We start from the raw sequence: 21109 nt of genomic DNA, 5'->3' as shown, positions 1-21109 counted from the left end.
GCAGTTCATCTTTTTGTTCATTTAGAAACTAGATCTGAAGTGTAAGCATTCTGTGATTTAGTTTCCTCCATCTGCTTATACCACCAGATTTATCAACTGTTTCCTTCAGTTTTGGTGGTTTTTTTTTTTCCTTGTTCAGTTTGGTTGGTTGGAGCAGGGAGAGAGGGTGGGGAGGACAGGGAGTTGTTTAGGGTTTGTTTTGATTGTTTTGGGTTTTTTCCCCATTGACACGATCTGATATTGTGAAATGAACGATACGAAAATTGTGCTGACTAGCATATCACACCCTGCACTCTGCTGTCCCCTCAAACAACTGTGCACACAGTAAGCATACAGACCAACTAGCACTGTTGAAAACAGACTGTTGCCCTGATATTCAAAGACTTTTTTTCTAGCTTTGGTCACAAAGCGTCAAGAGAAAGGGAAGAGCAAACAGTGAAACACTGCATGCATGTTTTCTCTGAAGCTTGAGATCACAGTGCATTTGATGCCTCTTCAAAATTAAATCAACTACACATTGGCAGAAGGAATTACTTGCATCAAGTTTGCTATTTTGTGAATGGCGCCACAGTATATAGAAATAAATATGATGGGAATGTTCCTAACAACATCTCAAGTAGGAAATTCCAATTTCACAGCATTGGGAACTAAGATTTCTGCTAAGCCTTCTGAAGATTCAATTGAATTTGCAGGATTTATTATTATTATTATTTTAAAAGAAAATGCATGACATTCCGTTAATATAAATACAGAAAAGCTAATCAAGAACATACCAAACATTTTTCTTTTTAGTCAACTTGCATTTAAACATCTCCAGTAATTAATGAAGCTTTCCACAGAAAGACTTTCTGTGGAAACCTGTGAGACAGACTTTAAAAAGTAAAGAAGTCAAGCACTAGCTGCACATGACCTCATTAAAGCAGAAAAACACTGAGCACTCAAAATATGATGCTAAGTATTCTTTTGGAAAAAGAATGAACTTAATTACAATCTTTATTACAACCCTCAACAACTATTTAGGTGAATAAAACATTTTACTGATCCCTACCCCTCTGGAAACCATACCAAACAGGAATGGCCTCCCATCATTCTACTGAGCGTCATCAACTGAGCAGTGGATGCTATGGTTTATCAGTTTAACTGCAGATGAAAATGCATACAACTTCATTTTAACAGTTTCATATACATCACCCAACTCAGACAGGTGGTACTGAACTTCTTCTGTAAAAAGCATCATATCTCTTGAGGCTTGTGCTTAGTGTCTCCAAATTCCCTTCCCAAAAATTACAATGAATCCCTACCATAATGTACACAAAGCTTGTAACCAATGACATCCAGATTATGAACAGGACAGTTTCCATGCTGTCAAGGAAAACCTTTGGGCATCATAAACATTTATTTCTATAATAACAATGCAAAGTAATTTTAAGCTCATGTATAACATAGTTTAGCACACAAAAATACTAGTTTTCTCTATTAAAGCAATGGCTGGCAGTCAAAACTACACTCAAATACATTATTTTTACCAATTTATCTGGCTAACTGAAGAGAACAGCTCTAACACAAAATACTTCATCTGAAAGCAATGGCTTCAGGTTAGTTAACTACTGAAATGGTGAAGTGTAATACTGCATCTTCATTAGTATGTTATAAACAGATTCACACCTTCCTTCAGATTTAAAAAGTCTCTGGATTTTATTTTGTCTTTGATATTGGTGCTTGAAACCTGATATCTATTTTCAAATATACCATGGTACTACCAGTGTAATTTCCCTGCTTCTTCTATGAGTACAGGCAGTACTTGCCTCAGCACCATCAAACCTACAGCTGGGAAAAATTAGTACTTCCTTATTTTAGAAGCAGGACATAGAAACGAAAACAGTGTCTCAGTAAAAGCCTAAAAAACCGGAAAACCCTGACTTAAGTCACCAAAGGCCAATCAAATGACTCCTGTCCCAAAGTTATCTCTAATTATCTTCCTAATTTCTCTGCCTGATGTCCAAACCTTGTATTCATACTGGTATCTTACGGACAAGGCTTCCTTCCAAACAAAGGGTATTCTTATTGTTCTAACCCCTTACCATCACCTCTGATAGTGAAAACTGATTATTCCCAGCTGCAGAACACAAGGTGAAAGCACAAAGGCAAAAGCAAAGTCAGGTATAGCAATGATGCTCTCCATTGGTTGATACTTCATTTACTAAGTAGGAGGAGGAAGAAAAAAAAAAGAGGATCACATGGCATTCCAGCTTTGATTTCAACTTTTGTCTTATTAGGCTTGACATTTGATTGCTACTCAAAGTAGTGAAATGGAATGACCGACTTTGCACAATCTCTAAGTCAAATGAACAGACAGCTATTTTTTCAAAACCAGTAAGAATGAGGAAATGCACGGTTGGCAAATACACCCACTGTGAGAGTAGAAGAGTTATGTTAACTTGAAAGCCTAAGAATTGTCAGTAATGTCAATTCTGCCTAAATGATTTTGTCACCTATGCAAGTATTTTCCCCTCCTCTTATCAAAATATGATTTCTAGTTGAAGAATATTGTATCTTGATAACTCACCTCCCTTCTGCATTAAGAAATCCTGGAATTCTAGAAGCGGTGTTCTGTAGCACACAGAGCACAGAGGCATCTTGCCCAACTTAAGCAGAAGCTCTTTTGGCATATACATATTATCAGGTTTTTTCTAGAGGAAGAAAGGAGGGTTAGCTAATAAAATAGCTCGTTTCTATAGCTCCAGGATGGAAAAACTGTACTTCATTAAACCTGAAAGCCATTTATTTATCATGATGCAATGCCAAGGAGAGTAAGACCTACAGGAGATTGAACTAAAGCTCACAGTTCAGTTACACAAAGTTACAAGTTACTTATAAAAGAAGAGTGTAATTTAACATGGTTATGAAAAAAATTGTGTTGATTTCAACTCCTCTGAAAAAACAGTTAAATATCTAATGAAGACATCAGAGGACTTCTGAAAAGAATTCTTCAGAAACTGACGGTCACATTTCACTTCCCCACCCCTGCTCGTCCTAACTCATCACTTAACAAGATGAATTTTTAAATCATATGCTATGATTTAACTCTCCTTGCAGAAGTAGGCTTACCATTTTAACAGCTTGTTTCTAACATACACCTCTCTCAGATGTGTTGCTTTCTCTCAAAATATAAGCAATGCAACACAACTGGCAGGCAACTTTTCTTGTGTGATTTAACTGCAGCAAGACAAGACACAGTTCATCTCTTTTAATACAACTAGCCAGTCTCTCACAAGGCAGCCTGATCTGAAACCTTCAACTGCCTATTCTGGTCAAATCTTAAATTGAAAAATAAAGTTTTCCTTTCCAGGGGAACCGCAATCAGAAATTTAGGGGAAAAAAAAAAAATACTTCCCAACTTGCAAATACAAAGTTCAAATTAATCTTTTCATTTATTTCTGTTACATGTTTGTCAAACTGGAATGAAGAGTATATTAAAAAATCCCTCTTCTTCCCTGGAATTCCTGGTTCTCTTATTTCCCACAAACTTAGCAAGAACTTTTATTTATATGAAGGTGAACTTAGTAGGTCTGACACCCTTCCTTGTGATTAAGGAAGAGGTTGCCATGCCCAAACAGGAAGGTGAAGTCAAGAACACAGCCATCCAGAGTTTTCCCTGACAGTAACATTTCAACTGCACTGCATCAGAAGGCAGATATTTACACAGGATTAAACTGCAGTCACAGACCCAGAACTGCAGCAGTATAATTCCAGCACTGTAACACTCCACACTTTTTTCTTTATTCTGACATCTCAATCTGCAATCTCTGATTACATCTCATATATTGCATTAAGTAGGATAAACACCTTTGTTTTGAAAACCTAAAGACATTTAAGACATTTTGATTTTATAAGCAAAAAGCATGACCCTGAACTGTTTGGAGATGCTATGTTCAGAATTTGTATGAACAGTCTGTGGAGTATGAACAAGGCTGAAAATAGACAAGAGCCTTTTAGTCAAAGACAAAAACTCTTCCAGGAAGCAAACTAATCTGCTCTCTTCAGAGGAAGCCTTCTTAATGATATCTCCAGTTCCAAATTCAGTGTACTTCATGGGTGAGGGAGCAATAAAACAAAACACAACACACATACCTTGAATCAACAGCTAAGCTTTCACTCCACAGCCCTTAGCGGGCATTTCACCATTTCTACTGCTACCTACTAGCATTAGCAATGATAGTCCCAGTTTTCAAAAGTTGCTATGATTGTTGCCAATACTAGCAAAGCAAAAATTTCAGGCCTGAATAAGTTCGTAATTTAACTGGCATCATTTTCAGCACTGTGTGTTTACAAGTTGCTTAGAGGATGGTGTGCTCTGAAAAAGAGGTTCAGAGGAGACTTTGTTGCTCTTTACAATTACCTAAAAGGTAACAAGTGATAGAATAAAAGGGAATGGTCTTAAGCTGCTCCAGGGAAGGTACATTTGTTTCCTCAGAAAAAAAAAAAATTCTGAGAAATTCCTCTTCAGAAAGAGTGGTGAGGCAGGGGCACAGACTGCCCAAGGAGGTGGTGGAGTCACCATCCCTAGAGGTGTTAAGAAACGTGTGGATGTGGTACTGAAGGACATGGTTAGTGGGCACAGTGGAGAAAAGCTCACTGTTGGACTAGATGATCTTAGAGGTCTTTTCCAACCTGACTCTATGAAAAGAGGATATAGAGTATACAGTACTAAGTTACACTCTTTACACTAGAACTTCTGTTATTCAGAATGTGAGTGGTCCCCAGGTCAGCGCAAACCATGTCATCAGATTGCTGACAATTGTTTGTTCGACTGCCAATGAATCAGTAGTGGAGCTATTAGCAAGCAGAGCGAAAGGAAGAAGACAACAGCTCACAGAAGATGTATTAGAGAGCAACAAGGTAACAGCCAGGTAGATGGAAGCAGCAGAAAAAACTTTTCACAAAGTGAGGATAAATCCCCTCATCTCAACACTGAAAGGATCACTTCTGCATCTACAACTCAGCTGACACCATTTTCTAAGAATTGGTATAACAAAACATCAGCATAGTCAGGAATCATATTAAATAAACGCTTGTGAAGAATTTTCATAGATTTCCACTTCTAGCACCACTAGCAGCATCTAACATAAATATGCATGGTGCTAGTATTACCGTATTTTCAACAACATCTCCACATCCAGCCTTACATGTTCTGTGCACCATGGTGTCTGTGATAAAGGCATGGCGCAAGTGTAACCAGCACAAACTCTTTGTTACTTTCCAGCCCTTTCCTACCTGAAGAATCTCCCCCATCTACTCTTACTCTACCATCCCCTGGCTGGAGAGGCTTCCGCCACCCCCCTTATAAGATAGTCAAATGTGTTCTAAATATTAAGAGTAGAATAAGCATGCTGGACTGTCACCTACACTGCAGAAGATAGCACTTGTTGCACTGACAGCCCACAACAGTCACAGCATCATAGAATGCCTTGGGTTGGAAGGGACCTCAAGGATCATCAAGCTCCAACCCCCTGCCACAGGCAGGGCTGCCAACCTCCATACCTAATACTAGACCAGGCTGCCCAGGGCCCCATCCAACCTGGCCTTGAACACCTCCAGGGACAGGGCATCCATAACCTCACTGGTCAGGCTCTCTCCTCACTGCCTATCCCCCAGAGGCAAGCTCCTGCCCCACCAGTACTGAAGCCATTCCCAACCTCCCTCACTGCTTCCCAGAAAGAGTGTGATTTATGTGCTGAGAAACTGGAAGCACAGAACTCCATAGTACCAGAATCACTAACAATCAGAGAGGCACTACTAGCTTGTAAGCTTGTTACCAACAGCCATATCCAACCTGCAGCCTACATATGGTACGGCCCAGCACAGCAGACAGTGCAGCTACCTCCAACCCCACGCCATCATGGTGGCAGCTCTTCCCGCTAAGCAGCCCAGCCCTCAGCACCAACTGAACCTCAGTGCATTGTGAGCCCCATCTGGGATGAATGAAACCAAGGCATGGGTTGCAGCGCAGTGCCAGCTCAAGTCATGGCCAGTAAGGTTATGGGCTTTGATACACTGGCTAAACACAGTCCTGTGAGCTGCAAAGAAAATGCCACCCTGCTTTCCATTTTAAGTAAGGCAGTTGAGAATAGGTTTTAAGACTGTCAAAAAAAAAAAAAAAATTTTTTTTTTGTTTCTTTATGACCCCATATGTAGTCAACATAAATATATTACTTACAAAATTTCAAATGGAATGTGTAGCACCACAGTTAAACATGTGACCATGTCTCTCCACCAGATCTCTATGAGCCCTCTCTTACCTGAGAGAAATACTCCTCACTTCACAACCACACCTCACTCATGTCACTGCTTTTTGGCAATATTTGTTAACAGCTGTTTCTAAAGATGAAGTACAGGAAGATTAAAAACTTATCAAAAATCTTTGACAAGCACCTTGAGAGCTCAGTGGGAATGGCAGCCACTACCATTAAACCAGAGTGATGCACTAGTTTCACAAAAACAAGGATGCACACCCCAGTAGTTTTATGGCTTTACTGCTCTGTTTTTATACATTTTAATAAAAAACATTAAAAATGTTCTGTTATTTTCTATGCATTAACTATAATGTATATTCAATGAGGGCTGCTCCAAAAGTAATACTTTATCATATTTTATGATGGCAGTGGTATGGCAGTAAAGGTACTTTCCCACCCATATCCTGTACATCCTGTTGCATGTTGTTGCCACGTGACAGATGGCAGCGGAGGGGCAGTCTGACAGAATGGCGTGTGACACGGAAGTACATATGTAGCAGAGATGTGTCACCGAATTCCTCCACGCAGATAAAAACAGCACCCATTGACACTCACTGAATGTCTGTGGAGACCAACCAATGTACGGGAGCACAGTGAGGCAGCGGGCAGTGCATTTCAGCAGCAGCAACCACAGGTCACCAACACTGGTGCAGATTGTTACAAGTGTGGCATGCAGGTTCTTGCTCATCACTGGTATAAACTTAGAGCTAATGGTAATGACTGTATTGAAAAAGAATGTTTTGTAGCCAAGAATGTGTTCTATCAAACAGTGCTATTGTGCTCTTTGTACTGGTTGCTGTTTTCATGCAAATAATTAGGATTAGTTTTGGAGCAACCTTCATATACGCAGCCCAAGACAATTCCTCTTTACTCAGTGCAACCCAGGCTAGCCAAAAGGTTGGACACCATCTATCAGAGCAAGTCATCAATTTTCTTCTTCCCTCTCCAACAGGAAAATTCTACATCTAATCTATCTCATCTGCCATCACAAATTAAACTCAATGAGCTTACCAGCTGTCTTGGTTTCAGCCCAAACAGCACACCAGTGTCTGGTTGTTGCTGTGAGATGGAGGCACACCCAGGGCTGGGCCACTTCATAGGGCAGAGCCACCACCTTCACAGCACAACAGCAGGGGCGGAGCAGAGCCAGCACAGGTGCCAGAATAAAGCCAGTGTAATTCCATACCTGCAACACCACACAGAACTCTAAAGGTGTGGGCGGGTGACCGGGCCAGCTGCTGCTCACCCAGTGGGCTGTGCAGCATCAGGTGGCAAGTAATTGATTGCACTGCAGTTATATATACTGTATCAGTGCTTTTCTGTTCCCATTTTATCTTCTGTCTTAGTAAATAGTTTTTACCTCAAGCCACTAGCTCTTGCCTCCAATTCTCTTCCCCATCCCACCTAGCAGCAGCAGCTGAGTGGTGCTGAGCTGCAGCCAGCTTAATAGCAACTTCCCCATCAGGTAACTTAGTTGCCCTTGTGCACAAAACCTCCAAATCTACAACTCATTACACACAGGAAGTTTCTTTGTGCAGATCATTTCTGAAAGGTAAAGATTTGGGCTGCAGAGGCTTACTGACCATGCTAACAAGGCTAAAGCATTCAGAGAACTACACATCAAAACCAATAAATGACAACTTTGTCTCAGTGAATTTCATTCTCCACCACACAGCATCAGTGAGTAATTATATTGCTGAGAAACAGCAAACTGCAGATTGCCCAGAGATCTGTGTCAGTGCCCCCATCCCCGCAGAGTCAAAAGTCACCTGGCTGTTGCTGTGGGCAGGTGGCAGGCACTGGGGGTGGCACCAGACCTCACCTCCAACCCCAACCCTTCTCTGAAGTCATGTAACTGGTCCTCAGCGAAATAATACTCCAACTGTGCACACAGCACTAAAATACTGAAGAGACTGACTTGGAAATCACATCCCAAACTAATCAACTGAGAAAATGAAAACAGCCTAGTTCATTTTTAAGTTTCTTTAAAAGTTTCTAAATAAAACAGGAACATAGAAAATCACCTTCAGATCTTCCTTTCCTTTAAAACTTAAGCCTAGCATCTACCCTCACCACCACGAAACAAATGTCCTGATGATCTTTCCTTCCCTCACACCTTCCCATTTGAAACAGCTACTGTGGCTATCATACAAATCCTGTTTAGCCATCTCCTGACACACAGCTTTCTCTAACACTAAAACAGGGAAATGCCGCCTATTTGAAACCTCCAGCTGAAAAGAGAAGCTTCTAACCTTTCCTTCTTTGGATAGTACAGAGTAGATGTGAGAAACTTAGATTTGTGTCATTAGGCCTTTCTTTTGCCATTGTTTATTTGCTAAAGAAACCCAACCTCTAGAGAAACAGTATTTTCACAGCAGTCAGTGACTACACAGGAAAATAGCCATTTGTTATTAATCCAGTGTATGCGTGGATATCTAACATCAATAGACATTATCAGGAAGTATTTGTTTTCCTCTGAATATACTTTTACCTCATCATTCAACTCATCTGAATACCATGTAGCACTATCTGAACAGCACACAGCTTTTAGGAGGAAAAAGAGAAAGACATCATTACTCAAAATTTGTCCAAGCACTAGAATTCAAGGACTTAACTACTTTTTTGTTAATGTTACAATTCATTAATTTGGGAGGGCGGGGTGGAGAACACCACCCATTGCACTTGTGCTTCCAGATCACTTGTAAGTTCTGCAGACCAGACACAGCTTAGAAAGACTTAACTTCTCCAGTGTCTGCTACAGAAGTTTCCAGGCATCACATCTTTATGTTATCTCAGCCCATACAGATGAAAAAACAAAACTTCACGTTTGCCTCTTTCATAAAGGTCTGCCCATTTCTCCAGGCTAAAAAATCTAAGAGGGAAAGCTGAAACACAGAAATCAACAGCTGGATTTGAGTTAGAGCCTGTAACAAAGAGATTCGAAGTACTGTCCCCATAACATTGCATTGTATAAATATTTACAGGGAGTGGCAAACTTTCAGTAAGCTAAAAACAATGAGTTACAAGATTTTGAGTATCAGAATAGACTTTGACCTGTGCTTTAATGAGAACGTGGTACTGATCCTGCAGCAATTCTCCCTCAGCAACATGGGAGGCAAACTGGACTGAGCAACAGCTGCTAGTCCAGATCATCTCTGCACACTCTCAACTAAAGACAGACGTCAACATGATGCCACAACACAGTTGAGGCTGTTTGGATATCCATCCACACCAAAAACCTCACAAAAAAAAAAAAACAAAAAAACAGTCTGACTAAAGACACACTATAGGAGAACAAACTGTCTCAGCACAGCAAGACACCAAGATCTCCACACTACTTCTCCTTTTCACAAAGATCACATTTCAGCTCTTGTTCAACCCCTGTTTATCAGGGTGTATGTTTCAGCAGACTGCTAAGGAAGATAGTACTATTTATACTTGTTATATAGCCCAGCTATAACTGGGCGTTGTCTGGAGAGTGCTTACAGTTGTACCAATATTGTCTCATCAGCCTTCTGGCTTTATTTCCGCTTGAATGACTGAACAAATTAAGGTAGAGGCACAATAGTTTTCAACCACAGTCTGGTTTTATTCTCAAAAAAGGAAGTTTGGCTTTCTACTATCTCCAATGACAACTGCAATTTCTTGATGACAAAGGAGTTTTGATAAATAGCATCAAGTTCAGAAGAAACAGTTCTTTAAATACAAAGTTTTGGAACTCCTCAAATTCAGGAGAAGCATCCTGCTCTGAGTAGTGCAGTATCTCAGTATTCCTCAGTGAGAGACCTAAAAACAGCCACTTTGTTTTCAGATAGTGTTGAAGTACATCGTAGGGAATGTGGTAACAGCCACTATGAGACTACCAGTATCACCTGGTCGTAGAGCTTCTAAAGATTTATTACATTCTCAGCGAGTGGCTCCCAAGCCTATCATCTTCCCCAAAGAAGTCAAAGACTTCCAGACCTGCTGGTTGATTTTCAGTTCGTCCAATGAACAAATTCCATGAGCTCCCATCCTCTTTCCCACCACCTCCAAGAAATGAAAATACTCCACAGCTGCCAGGGAAAGAATTTTATTTACAGAAGTTGTTACTCCAGAAGAGCATTTACACTCTATTAAAAGTTTAGGGGTGGCTTTTCTTTCCTATTCCTCTTGCTGAAACACATCTTAACACCACCCTTCCATTATCATTCTTGATTAAAATTTTTAATAGGAAAAAACTACATGTCCACAGTCTTTATAGTTTTACAAACAGAGAAGCTGGCTAAGTTAATGATCCTTGTGTAAAAGGTACCATACGCTGTGAACAAAATGCTAACATTTTGACAGTCCCGCTGCTTTTACTGTTACTCTCTGGAGGTTTGCATAACAGTAAGACAACTCCTGAAGTGCAACCTGAAACGCAAATCCACCAAGTTACCGTTTTTCCAAAGCCAACTTTACAGTTGCACTCTACCTTAACAAGGTAAAATATATTAATCATTGATTTCATATCAACCTGTATGTCATAATTCATAGAGGTAAGAAGGCAGTATTAACCCACAATCATAGTTATAGTCAGAAAGCTTGGACATCTTGTAGACCCAGAATTCTATGTCAGCCAGGAGTCTCATTTTAGATCCTACTGAACAATAAATCCTCCAGATCAAAACAGCTGTAGAGACACACCCTAGGAGGTTTTGTCAGTGCTGACATTTCACCTTACCCTGAACTACCTGCAGACTACTTACAGCGTTCTGGAGTTGATGATCTGAAAATGTCCAAATCCTGCTTCTTCTGTGCAGGAGCTTTGTCAGCAACAGAGAAAGCTTCTCAGCATTTTACCACTCAGATTCTAAAAGCATGGTTTCAGAAGTAATTTTCAAGAGGTTTTTTTTAAAAGCTAAGACCTCCTGAAGTAAAGGTACATTGACTTGCATTCTTTTTTTCATGTTTTTTTCTAACAAATCTCTATACAACATCTCCAGAAGGGCTTTCTAACAATCTTTAAGCAATGGAGAAAAGGAAGGTCCAGTGACAACAGAGATTTAAAACTCCAAATCCCTACATAGGGCAGATGAATATGACTTCACCTGGCCAAGTGTTAGTTAGACACAGGAAAAGGTCCACACTTGTGTATTTTTGGTATAACAAAAATGGAAAGCTCTTAAGACTAAATAAACCAACTCTGTCATACAGTTTTCACCGTTACCAGTTAATCCAAATCCAACCTGCTGAAAACAGCTGATAGACTCAATGTTTTTAAGACTGAGATCATCAAAAGTCTTCATCACCTACTCAAGTAGGTGACTGAATATTCAATACTCCAGCATTCACATAAAACGTAGAAAGACTCTTTGAAAGTTATCATCAGAGCGAAGACAGCCCCAAAGAGCATTTTCATGAACACTTACTTTTCAAATCAATCACAAGCACAGGCAGCCTCAGGTCAACAAGCCTTCTATCCATAAACATATTACAGCTCTCCCTCCCTGCTCTCCAAAAACTGGAAGCACGTGAACTCCAAGGATTTAATTGGGAACACAGAGATGAAAGAAACCTGGTTTTATTCCAAAATTGTTGGAAAACCATGCTCAGCGAATACTACATTTTACTGCTTAATAACATTAATGGAAAAAAGAGCTCAAGATAAAAAATAGTTACTTACAATGCCCTTAGCTCTATTTATCACAGCTGTGGTGCTCGCAGTACTGGTTATCACACGCCCTTGTGTGACTACTTCACAATCTTACTAGATCTTCTCAAGACTAAAAATCCTAGGGCCTGATTTGGAGAAAAGCCCTACACGATGCTGTAGCACATACTTGACAAAGAATGCAGGTTCTGACCTCCTCATGGTTCACTGAAAAAGACCCTGCCTGTGCTTTCCCAGCCCAGTACTAAATCAAGTACGTGGGAAGATGCAAATTTAGTTATGGACAGTTGCAACTCGGAGCCAGTTTGTTTTGGTTTTGTTTTTTTAAAACTCTGCTTTTATTGCAATTGCTTATTTTTCTCCATTTTCTCTTATTCTCTTCTCCTTCCTATTCCTCAGCTTTCTGAATTTCCTTCCTGTGTTATGTAAATTGAAGTTCCATAGTCCCCAGTCTGCCTTTTCTGCCAGCTCTGTTGTCACAACTCTTCTCCCACACCTTCCTGAACCCATAACACACCTTCCTTTGTATCAGGCCTTCCTCCACCTCTTCCTCCAGCCACATTATTGTTCTCTCACTAGTACACATATAAATTTAGGATACTTTCAGCACACAGAAACTACCTTGGGACATTCACATAGACTCAAAAAAAAGATCACAAAACTGCTGTTCAGGTTACTCCATATCTGTACAAGAACTACAGGCTGATCAGGGACTAAGAAGGGCAACATAAGTTCCTTCAAACTAAAGAAACTCCAGCATTTTTAAGCCCACATATCTCGAATACTGGAAGCTGAATTTAAAGCATATAGATGCAAAAAATGACCAAGAGTTAGCTAACACCATTGATGAGAAAATGTGAAAACACTACATGACACCAATTTATGTCTTTTTTCGAAAGAAATAAAGGTTTTTAAGATATAACAATTATCATAAAAACGGATAAACTTCTTTTGTGTCAAGTCTCATCATAAAAAACAATATTTTTATTTACATACCAGGTCTAGAGAGCTGGTACAAGTTTGTCTAGACTAAGGAAATGGGCTCATCTCACAGAAGTACCTCAGGTGCAGACCAAATACACCTAAGCTTTTCTTCGTTTAAAAAATAACCATATAGATTATGAATTTAAATATAAGCCTAGAGCTAAGAACAATGCTTGCAGTGCGATTCGCACTGAAGAGGTGTAGAAGAGGTGTAAGAGGAGGTGTAAAGTACTTTGACTATTTAAGAAAGGGCTACACACTTCAATTCTGCAGAAAAAAAGCCTTAGAACTGAGGAAAGATTTTAAAAAAGAGCGATTCAGTAACCAAACACAAAGTTAATCCACCAGATGATTTCTTCAGAAGCACTTTTTAAAATCGGCATTATTGTAAGACAGCATTATCCGTAATGAGGGCTAACAATAGTAATACTGATGATTATAACATATGAAGCTGCTTTTAAAAGAATACTCAAATATATGCCAAAAACTTCAGAAAACTGATTAAAAAAAACTAACTTTAAAGGTCATTCTTAAGACCAGAGAGGCAAACACGAGTTCAAAACCTAACAGAAGCATGACATGAAACATCCCAACAAGTTCATTCCCAACTTGACTACAGCTCAGCTCCAAATAGTGACTGATGTAACTAAAAAGGAACTAAATCCTTAAACTGCTGAGATCAAGGAATACAGTTAAAAACTATATCAACTGCATGTTTGCTATCTGCAGCCTCTTTAGTGCTACTGTGGGAAAACCTCCATAGCAGGACCAACACAAACGCTAGCAGACTGATCCACAGTTACTGTCCAACTCCAGACAGAGTTGTGTACCCTTGACTTCTATCAGTAGATGCCGGGTGTAAAAACATAGGATTTGACAGTGCTGGCTTAAGTCATCACAATGGAGTAAGCAATATCCTAAGCATCATCTCTGTTCTCATCAGCTGTGGTTCAGAGATTAAAGATATGTGAACTAGAACCAAAGCACTAAGCTGCCTGGAAGATGCAGTGCTGTTTTCCTTTGTGGCAACAGCATCTACAAGGTCCTGCTTTGGTCCAGGGAGGCAGGTCTGACCTGTCAGCACCTCAGCATCACCAATCAGCTGAACAGAGAGCATGTTGCCATGAACCTGTGCACAGTCTTCCACGAGATTTTCATCTCTCCACTGCTTTATGCTCAAGCAAGCTACATGCTAAAACCCATGCTACAGAGGATGAAGAATAGCTACTAAGAACTATCCCCTCTTCCAATCCCCTCCCCCAAATGTCAGAGTTCACGCTAGGAACAAACCCCATTGAGTCGTTCTCTTTGAGATAGGAGAAGGGGGAGATGGGGACCCACCTACACACTTCCGAACTTTTATCACTTCCTACAGAGAAATTCACTAGCTTGGCACAAAAGGGAAACCCACGCTACTTGAGGATATCTTTAGGCATATCCAAGAATCCATCCACATCCCAAACTGGCTGGATTTGGCACACGTTTTGATACTTTTTATAGCCAGAACTGAAGCATCATCCACTTTTGTGCAAGCAACTGTCAAACAGCATTAAGTTTATGTCAGAATGTGTTACGCTTGCTTGCTCATGATGCACTTACGACACTGAAAGCACCAGAGCCATCAGCTGTGGGAAACAGGAAAACAAGTAGCAGGCAGCTGTGAACCTCAGACCTAGCACAGCAAATAGTTCAGCATGCACTTAGCCCCTCTGCTGTGAGTACTGCCCCACCTGCAAGGGCACCTTAATCCTTCAGCTATGTTATTCACAGCATTTTTCTCAGCAAAATGTCAAGAGGGAGAAGTCACACTGTAGTAAAGTACTAAGCAGTGCCATGGGCAGGGCTGCCACACAGCAGCTCAGCTGCCCACAGCCCCATCCAACCTGGCCTCGAGCACCTTCAGGGATGGGGCACCACAGCTTACATGGGCAGCTGTGCCAGCACCTCACAGCACCTCGCTCAGCGATCAGCAGATCACACCAAAGCTGTCTGCCTCCACTCAGGGCGGGCACAGGACCATGAATCAGGCAGGCACGATGCGATGCCACCTGGAAGGGAAAAAGGGAGAAGGCCCCAGGGCCAATCATCACCCCTCACTTACCAGCAAACAGTCCACGTTCACTTCGGATTTGGGATCCTTTAAAGTCCCGTCGATTTTTTCAAACCGAGACTCAAAACTTTCTCCCGTCGACATGTTTCCGACGATTAAAAAGCTTCCCTTATTCCAGATCAAATGTTAAAAAAAAAAAAAAAGAAAGAAAAAAAAAAGAAAAAGGATAACATATAAAAAAAATTAAAAACGGAAAAAAAAAAAAAAAGAAACCCAAAGCAACAAAAACAGGAACAAGCACGCACAAGAGAAACCGCAGAGCCTACGCGGGGCTGCGAAGCGCTTCCTGCGCAGTCCCTTCAATCACGGCGGTCTCCGGGCGAGTCCCCGCGCCGCACCGAGGGAGCAAAGTGCCGCGGGCGCTCCCGCCGCTCACAGCCCCGCCGCGGCTCTCCGCGCCCTCCCGCCTTCGCGCGGGCCCCCGCGCCGCAGCGGCCTCATTCCCGCGGCCGGGCAGCCGCGCTGGCAGCAGCGTAGCGGTTCCTCCTTCTCGCCCCGCAGCAGCAGCCGGGTCCGGGAAGCGCGTAGGAGCGACGACGAGACGAGGAAAGGGGGATCAGAGAGGCGCAGCGCGAAGCAAAACGACCCGCAAGGCAGGACAGCCCTCCCGGCGCCGCGCCTCAGTGCCTCGGGCTCGCTCCGTCCATGGGCGCAGGTAGCGCGGGGCACGCAGCCCCTCTCCCGGGCCGTGCCAGCAGCGCCCCGCGGGAGCGCTTCAGCGGCGGAGAGGCGATAACGGCATCTTCCTTCCTCTTCTTCTTCGCCGCTCGCCGCCGCTCCTCAACCTGCCGCAGCCCGGGCCGCCCCGGGACCGAGCGGCGTGAGAGGCAGGAAGGAAGGAGGTGGCTCAAGGGGAGGGCAGAGCGCGAGGTCCGGCTGCGAGGGAAGCCGCGAACGGCACCAACATGTCCGCCTTTCCTGTTTGAACGGGGAGGGAGGGGGGGGGCGCCCGCCACGGATGCGCAAGCGCGCACGCGCGGGAGGAAGGAGGCGGAAGGTATGCGCGCGAGAGGCGGGGGCGGCGTTCCTTGTCCGCCGCCCAACGGTCGGTGGGGGCGCGCGCGCGCCGTGCCCGCGGGGCTAGGGAAGGAGATGGGCGGGGCTTGGGGCGGCGGAGGGCGGGCAGGGCGCGTGCGGAACGGCGGTTACGGGCGGGGCTCCGTCAGCGACGCGTCGTGCAGGTGTCCCTGCGCCGTGCCGCTGCCCACGGGGACGTTCCCCACGGGGCTGGGGCAGCGAGGGTGCTTCAGTCGCTAGTACTACATGTTGCTTCCACAGCTGTGGCTGAGAAACGAGGAGTCCATAGCCAAGCACATGGGCGTGTCAGCTGTTCCACCATGGATATTCACTGCTTGCTTAAAGAAAGAAGTGCTCCTTGCAGCCTTGATATTAAACAGGGTAAAAATACCCACGGAATGATGCAGAACTTGCCATGGTACATTTAGGCACCCAGCAGAGTGCAGGCCCAACTCGTCATTGCATGTCAGCAGTTAGAATCGTTACGATTGGAAAAGACCTCTAAGATCATCTTGTTCGACTATCCACCTACCACCAATAGCACCCACAAATTCATTTCAGTGCCACATCCACATGGCTCTTGTACGCTTCCAGGGATGGTGACTGCAACACGCCCCTGGGCAGCCTGTGCTGCTGCATCACCGCTCATTCTGAGAAGACATTTCTAATATCCAGCCTGAACCTCCTCTGGCACAACTTGAGGCCATTCCTTCTCATCCTGTCACAACTTATGTGGGAGAAGATGCTGACCCCCACCTCGCCACAACCTCTATTCACAGAGTTGTAGAGAGCGATAAGCGTTCCCTTGAGCCTCCTCTTCTCCAAACTGAATGATCCCAGCTCCCTCAGCCACTCCCTGTAATACCTGTGCTCCTGACTCTCCACAGCTTCACTGCCCTTCTCTGCACATGCTCCAGTGCCCTTGATGTATTTCTTGTAGTGAGGGGCCTGAAAATGAATGCAGTAGTCAAGGCAAGCAGTCACTTGCCCAATGTATCTTGCATTGCTTTTTTCAGTGACCCAGCTCCAAAACAACACTCAGAGAGGAGCACCATCCCCTTGGCTTGACATCTTCTCAGATAGGAGAGCTGGGCACTGGGAAGGCCTGAACTCACACACTGTGAATGATTTTCCCACAATAGCAGTATAGCACAGTACCTCCTCCAGTGTTCCTCATGAGGGAAGCTGCCGTGTGTGTGCTCAGTTGCATGCAAACAGAGTATATTTTTAACACCTCCATCAGATTGAGCTTTTCTCATGAGTATGGTAGACTAAAAATGTATGTCTGTCTCAAAATGCCACAGAATTTGTGTGGGAAGAGCTTCAACGAGCTGTCTAGAAAACTGTGAGCCCTGCTTTGAAAACATCAAGGGGAGCAAAAGAGAAAATAAGTGCTAATTTTAAAAACAGTTATGGCTTAAATGTGTCTGCTGTGATAAAATGCTCACATTGTAACTCATGAGTGTAATCACAGAATCATCATAGAATCATAGAATGGCCTGGGTTGAAAAGCACCACAATGATCATCCAGTTTCAACCCCCTGCTTTATGCAGGGTCGCCAGCCACCAGACCAGGCTGCCCAGAGCCACATCCAGCCTGGCCTTGAATGCCTCCAGGGATGGGGCATCCCATGTAATGTAATAGATTCTAATCCAGTGGACACTCATTCGCATGCTTGGCTCTTCAAACATATTTTCATGAGCTGCACTCAGCATGTATCTGTGTGATAAGGAACTTATGTATTTCTAGCAGTGCCCCCTTAGAAACCATATGAAGTTCCATCCTAGTTTAGCAGCTATAATGCAGTGAACACATCTTTCTTTGTTTTTGCTTCCTGATAACACACAAACTATACTGGACAATTTCTTCTTCCTGCATTTGCTGTATCCTGTATTTCTGAATGTAGCTATCTTTTGCTGAGTGAAAGGAAATTACTCAACACACGTATGACCCAGTAACACTGAACTGATGAAGACTGCAAGCCTGAAAAAATCTTTTTTTTTTTCTCTCTCTTGAAAAGCATGAAGTCTCTAATACTGGAGGATGTGATAAGACTGTGTAAATCACAACAGGTTTCAATAGCTAAGTATTAGCTGGGCCCTCTCTGGGCAGGCACTGTTCTCCCCATCCTCACATGAAGAAGCTGAGAAAGACTAAACTAAGGGCCTTGTAAAACCAAAGGCTGTCTCAATTTGTTAAGTCACCAGGTGTGTACCTTTAAGAATGCTCACAGAAAGAGAGGATAGAAGACTCATTAACTTCTGATGTAACTCTTGACTTATAGGAGTTACACAAGGTAAAAATGATTCTAAATCTTGTTCACCATATTCAGCCAAGTCAGTAATGTGGGATCTGCCCTTCACATTCAGCTTCCTCCTTAGTCAACATGAAACCTAGAACAGTTAAGTCGTGTTACATGAAGCCAGACTTTGGTCCACCACCCTTTTTCCTTGTTTGCCGTATGGTACTGAGTCAGGTTCACCACAACTCAAGCCTTCGGGGCACTTAGCAGCACAGGCCAGTATTTCTTAAAGCTCTCAGGTAAAAGCTGTCGCCAATAAACACCCTCCTTAGGCAAAATGTTTTGCTGTGGCTAAAACTCATCTGTGCACCAGAAAGGCCTTTTGCAGGAGCTCTCAGCATTTCAGGCAAGGACCAATTGTACATCAGCATAACTGAACTGAATTTAGGTAATGAAAGACTCACACCGACACTGGGCTTAGTGTACCTGCAAAACGTGAAAAAGACCATGTTGAGGATGGATGCTGGTAGCTACAGGTAGCTCCAAGTGACATCGAGAGGCTTCCCTTGCAGGCTGCATGCTGGCAAAGCTCCTGAAGGAATTACAGACTGTATGTTTAAGTAGTGAATACATTACGAAATTGTACCAGTGGAAGAGAGAAAACAAAGAAAGATTACCGATATCATTCATACTGCCCAGTAAAAGAAAAATAAGGCATTTTGGTTCTCGCAGGATGAGGGAAAATGTAAGAATGAAAACAGAATAAAAACAGAAGAAAACAGAAATTGCCTAGAGAATAAAAATGACTAGCAAATGAAGACAAATTGGGATATGATCAGTAAAAAGGAGAATTCGGCATGGATATACTCAGTGGAAGTAGTATCTTTCAAACGTCTGCAGATGGTCAAACATAGCAAAATATACGTGTGTAAATGTGTATGTGTCACTGGCATTAAGGTTCCAGGACAGGATTAAGGATCCAGGACATGGAGGGCTTCAGTTACATGACTATGCAGCTTGTGTGTGGAGAGTGATGAATGAGAAACAGATCTGCATGTTTGTTGTTCTCTTGAATGAGCAAGAAATAGGGAAGAAAAAAAAAAAAAAGAAAAGAAAAAAAAAGTCACCTTTCAGAAGTGTTGCAGTGGACAGGTTTGGTCAGGATTTGGGAAGGGAGAAGTTTGAGAAGAAACTGTTGCAAGCCAGGAAGTAAACGGAATGTGATGGTCTGCTCCAGTGCAAACACAGATGTGTCTGCTGCTAGCAGACAAGGGCAGAGTTGCATAAACAGCTCAGCATAAGCCTTCCCAAAGCAACTTTTGCTCTATCTGGAAAGGAGGAGAGCTGCAAATCTTTGATAGCAATCCAGTGGGTAAATATCTGGTCGCCAGATGGCTCAGGCCAGTGTAGACCGTGACTGCAGTTTTGGCCTGGGCTCCCTTTCCTCTTATGCTTTAAAGGAGTAGAAAAAGCCTGTGACCAATGTATGGCAAAAGCGCACAAAGCAATTTTAAATCAAATCAAAACAAAATTTCACTGGAATGCTGAAAGCTTCATGCCTCAAGAAGGACTGATTCCATGGCAAATCCTGATTTCCCACTGAAGCCACTTGAAGGGTACAGAAAATGTTAAGATGACAGAAATTCTTCTCTTACCTTGGGAAAAGGCTTTTTATTTTCACTGTCCTGAAGCTTAAAAGTACTTTTGGCTTGAAATCTTCAAAAACTCCAACAAATTCAACTCTCAGTCAAGAGAAAAGAAAGAAAGAAAGAAAAAAAGAAGGAAAAAAAAAAAGAAAAGAAAACCCCAAACACAAGCCATGGAAAAATTTGGCCTGAATGAAAACAAAGATTTCAGAAAGTTAGGAGTATATTAAAGCAGGAGCTAAAACTTAATGTCCTGATGGCATCAGCTAGGATATAAACAACAGAGAATTGTTTCTTTTTTATTCCATGATAAGTAAAGCAATTACTGTCATTACAGACCTCTTTGTACATTAAGCTATCATGAGTCTGACCTTCTGTTAATTTATTAGCCATGAATCATCTACAACATTAAGAATTGTTCTTGCTATTTCCTCAGTTCCTCTTCTCAGGCTCTCTCTCAGAACAATTTTCTCCCACCCCACCTTGCTCCTACTTGACCCACATATACATATCATATTTCCCGTGGTTGGAGTTTGTCAGTCCTCACTCAAATAGTTGTTCTTCTGGAGACAAAAGTTGAAAAGTAAACTGGGCAGAGTTGAAAAGTAAACTAGCTTTGATTCTCCCTGTTTACCTTATGTATGTTGTCCTAAATATCTGCACCACCTGTAAATGCTTTGCTCTTTTGCTGAAGACTGTGTCAAATCCATAAAAAGCTATGTTTTTGTCTTGGGCCTGGAAAATATTTAACTGTTTCAGACTTTGGCAGATAATTAACTTCTAAATTGCACATTTCATAACTTTGCTGGAATAACTGAAGCTGGCTTCATGCGACCCTTCTGTAGTCAGAATGGCAGTTGATAGTCATCACAATATAAAGTTTTGCAAGACAAGATATAGGTAACTTCTAATATCAAGAAGCTTCATGTGATTGCACATGGTTTTTTTCTTGCTTATGGGCTTTAAACTGAAAGCACTCAAGTGAGGTATTAAAAAACAGTTTTTAAAAGCTTTGTCACCAACGAATAATGTGAACTCACTGAGATCACATGAATTATAAATGAATCAGCAGTTTCTGGTGGTTTTTAATAACTAAATGACAGAAGCTGACTTAGTCATTTTGCTCACACTCAGGACGTTTTCAAATTCTTCTGTTCATTTCGTGCCACTATGGATAGCTG

At 42.4% G+C, this 21109-nt stretch overlaps 1 protein-coding gene across 1 annotated transcript in view; it reads right to left on the bottom strand.

Annotated features, from left to right (window-relative positions):
- The window catches only part of ROCK1 (Rho associated coiled-coil containing protein kinase 1), a gene marked incomplete at both ends in the record, with an annotated part of 77671 nt that extends 62565 nt beyond the window's left edge, over positions 1–15106 (bottom strand). The window contains one exon of the mRNA XM_079533014.1: positions 15014–15106. Coding sequence (XP_079389140.1) covers positions 15014–15106 — 93 coding nt within the window. The remainder of the gene's footprint in view (positions 1–15013) is intronic.
- Positions 15107–21109: the final 6003 nt, after the last annotated feature.

The sequence above is a fragment of the Tetrao urogallus genome (genome assembly GCF_951394365.1).
Source record: "Tetrao urogallus genome assembly, chromosome: 3".
In the NCBI taxonomy this organism is placed as follows: Eukaryota; Metazoa; Chordata; class Aves; order Galliformes; family Phasianidae; genus Tetrao; species Tetrao urogallus.
Note: the sequence above shows the minus strand (reverse complement) of the source record. Positions and strands in the feature narration are given on the sequence as shown.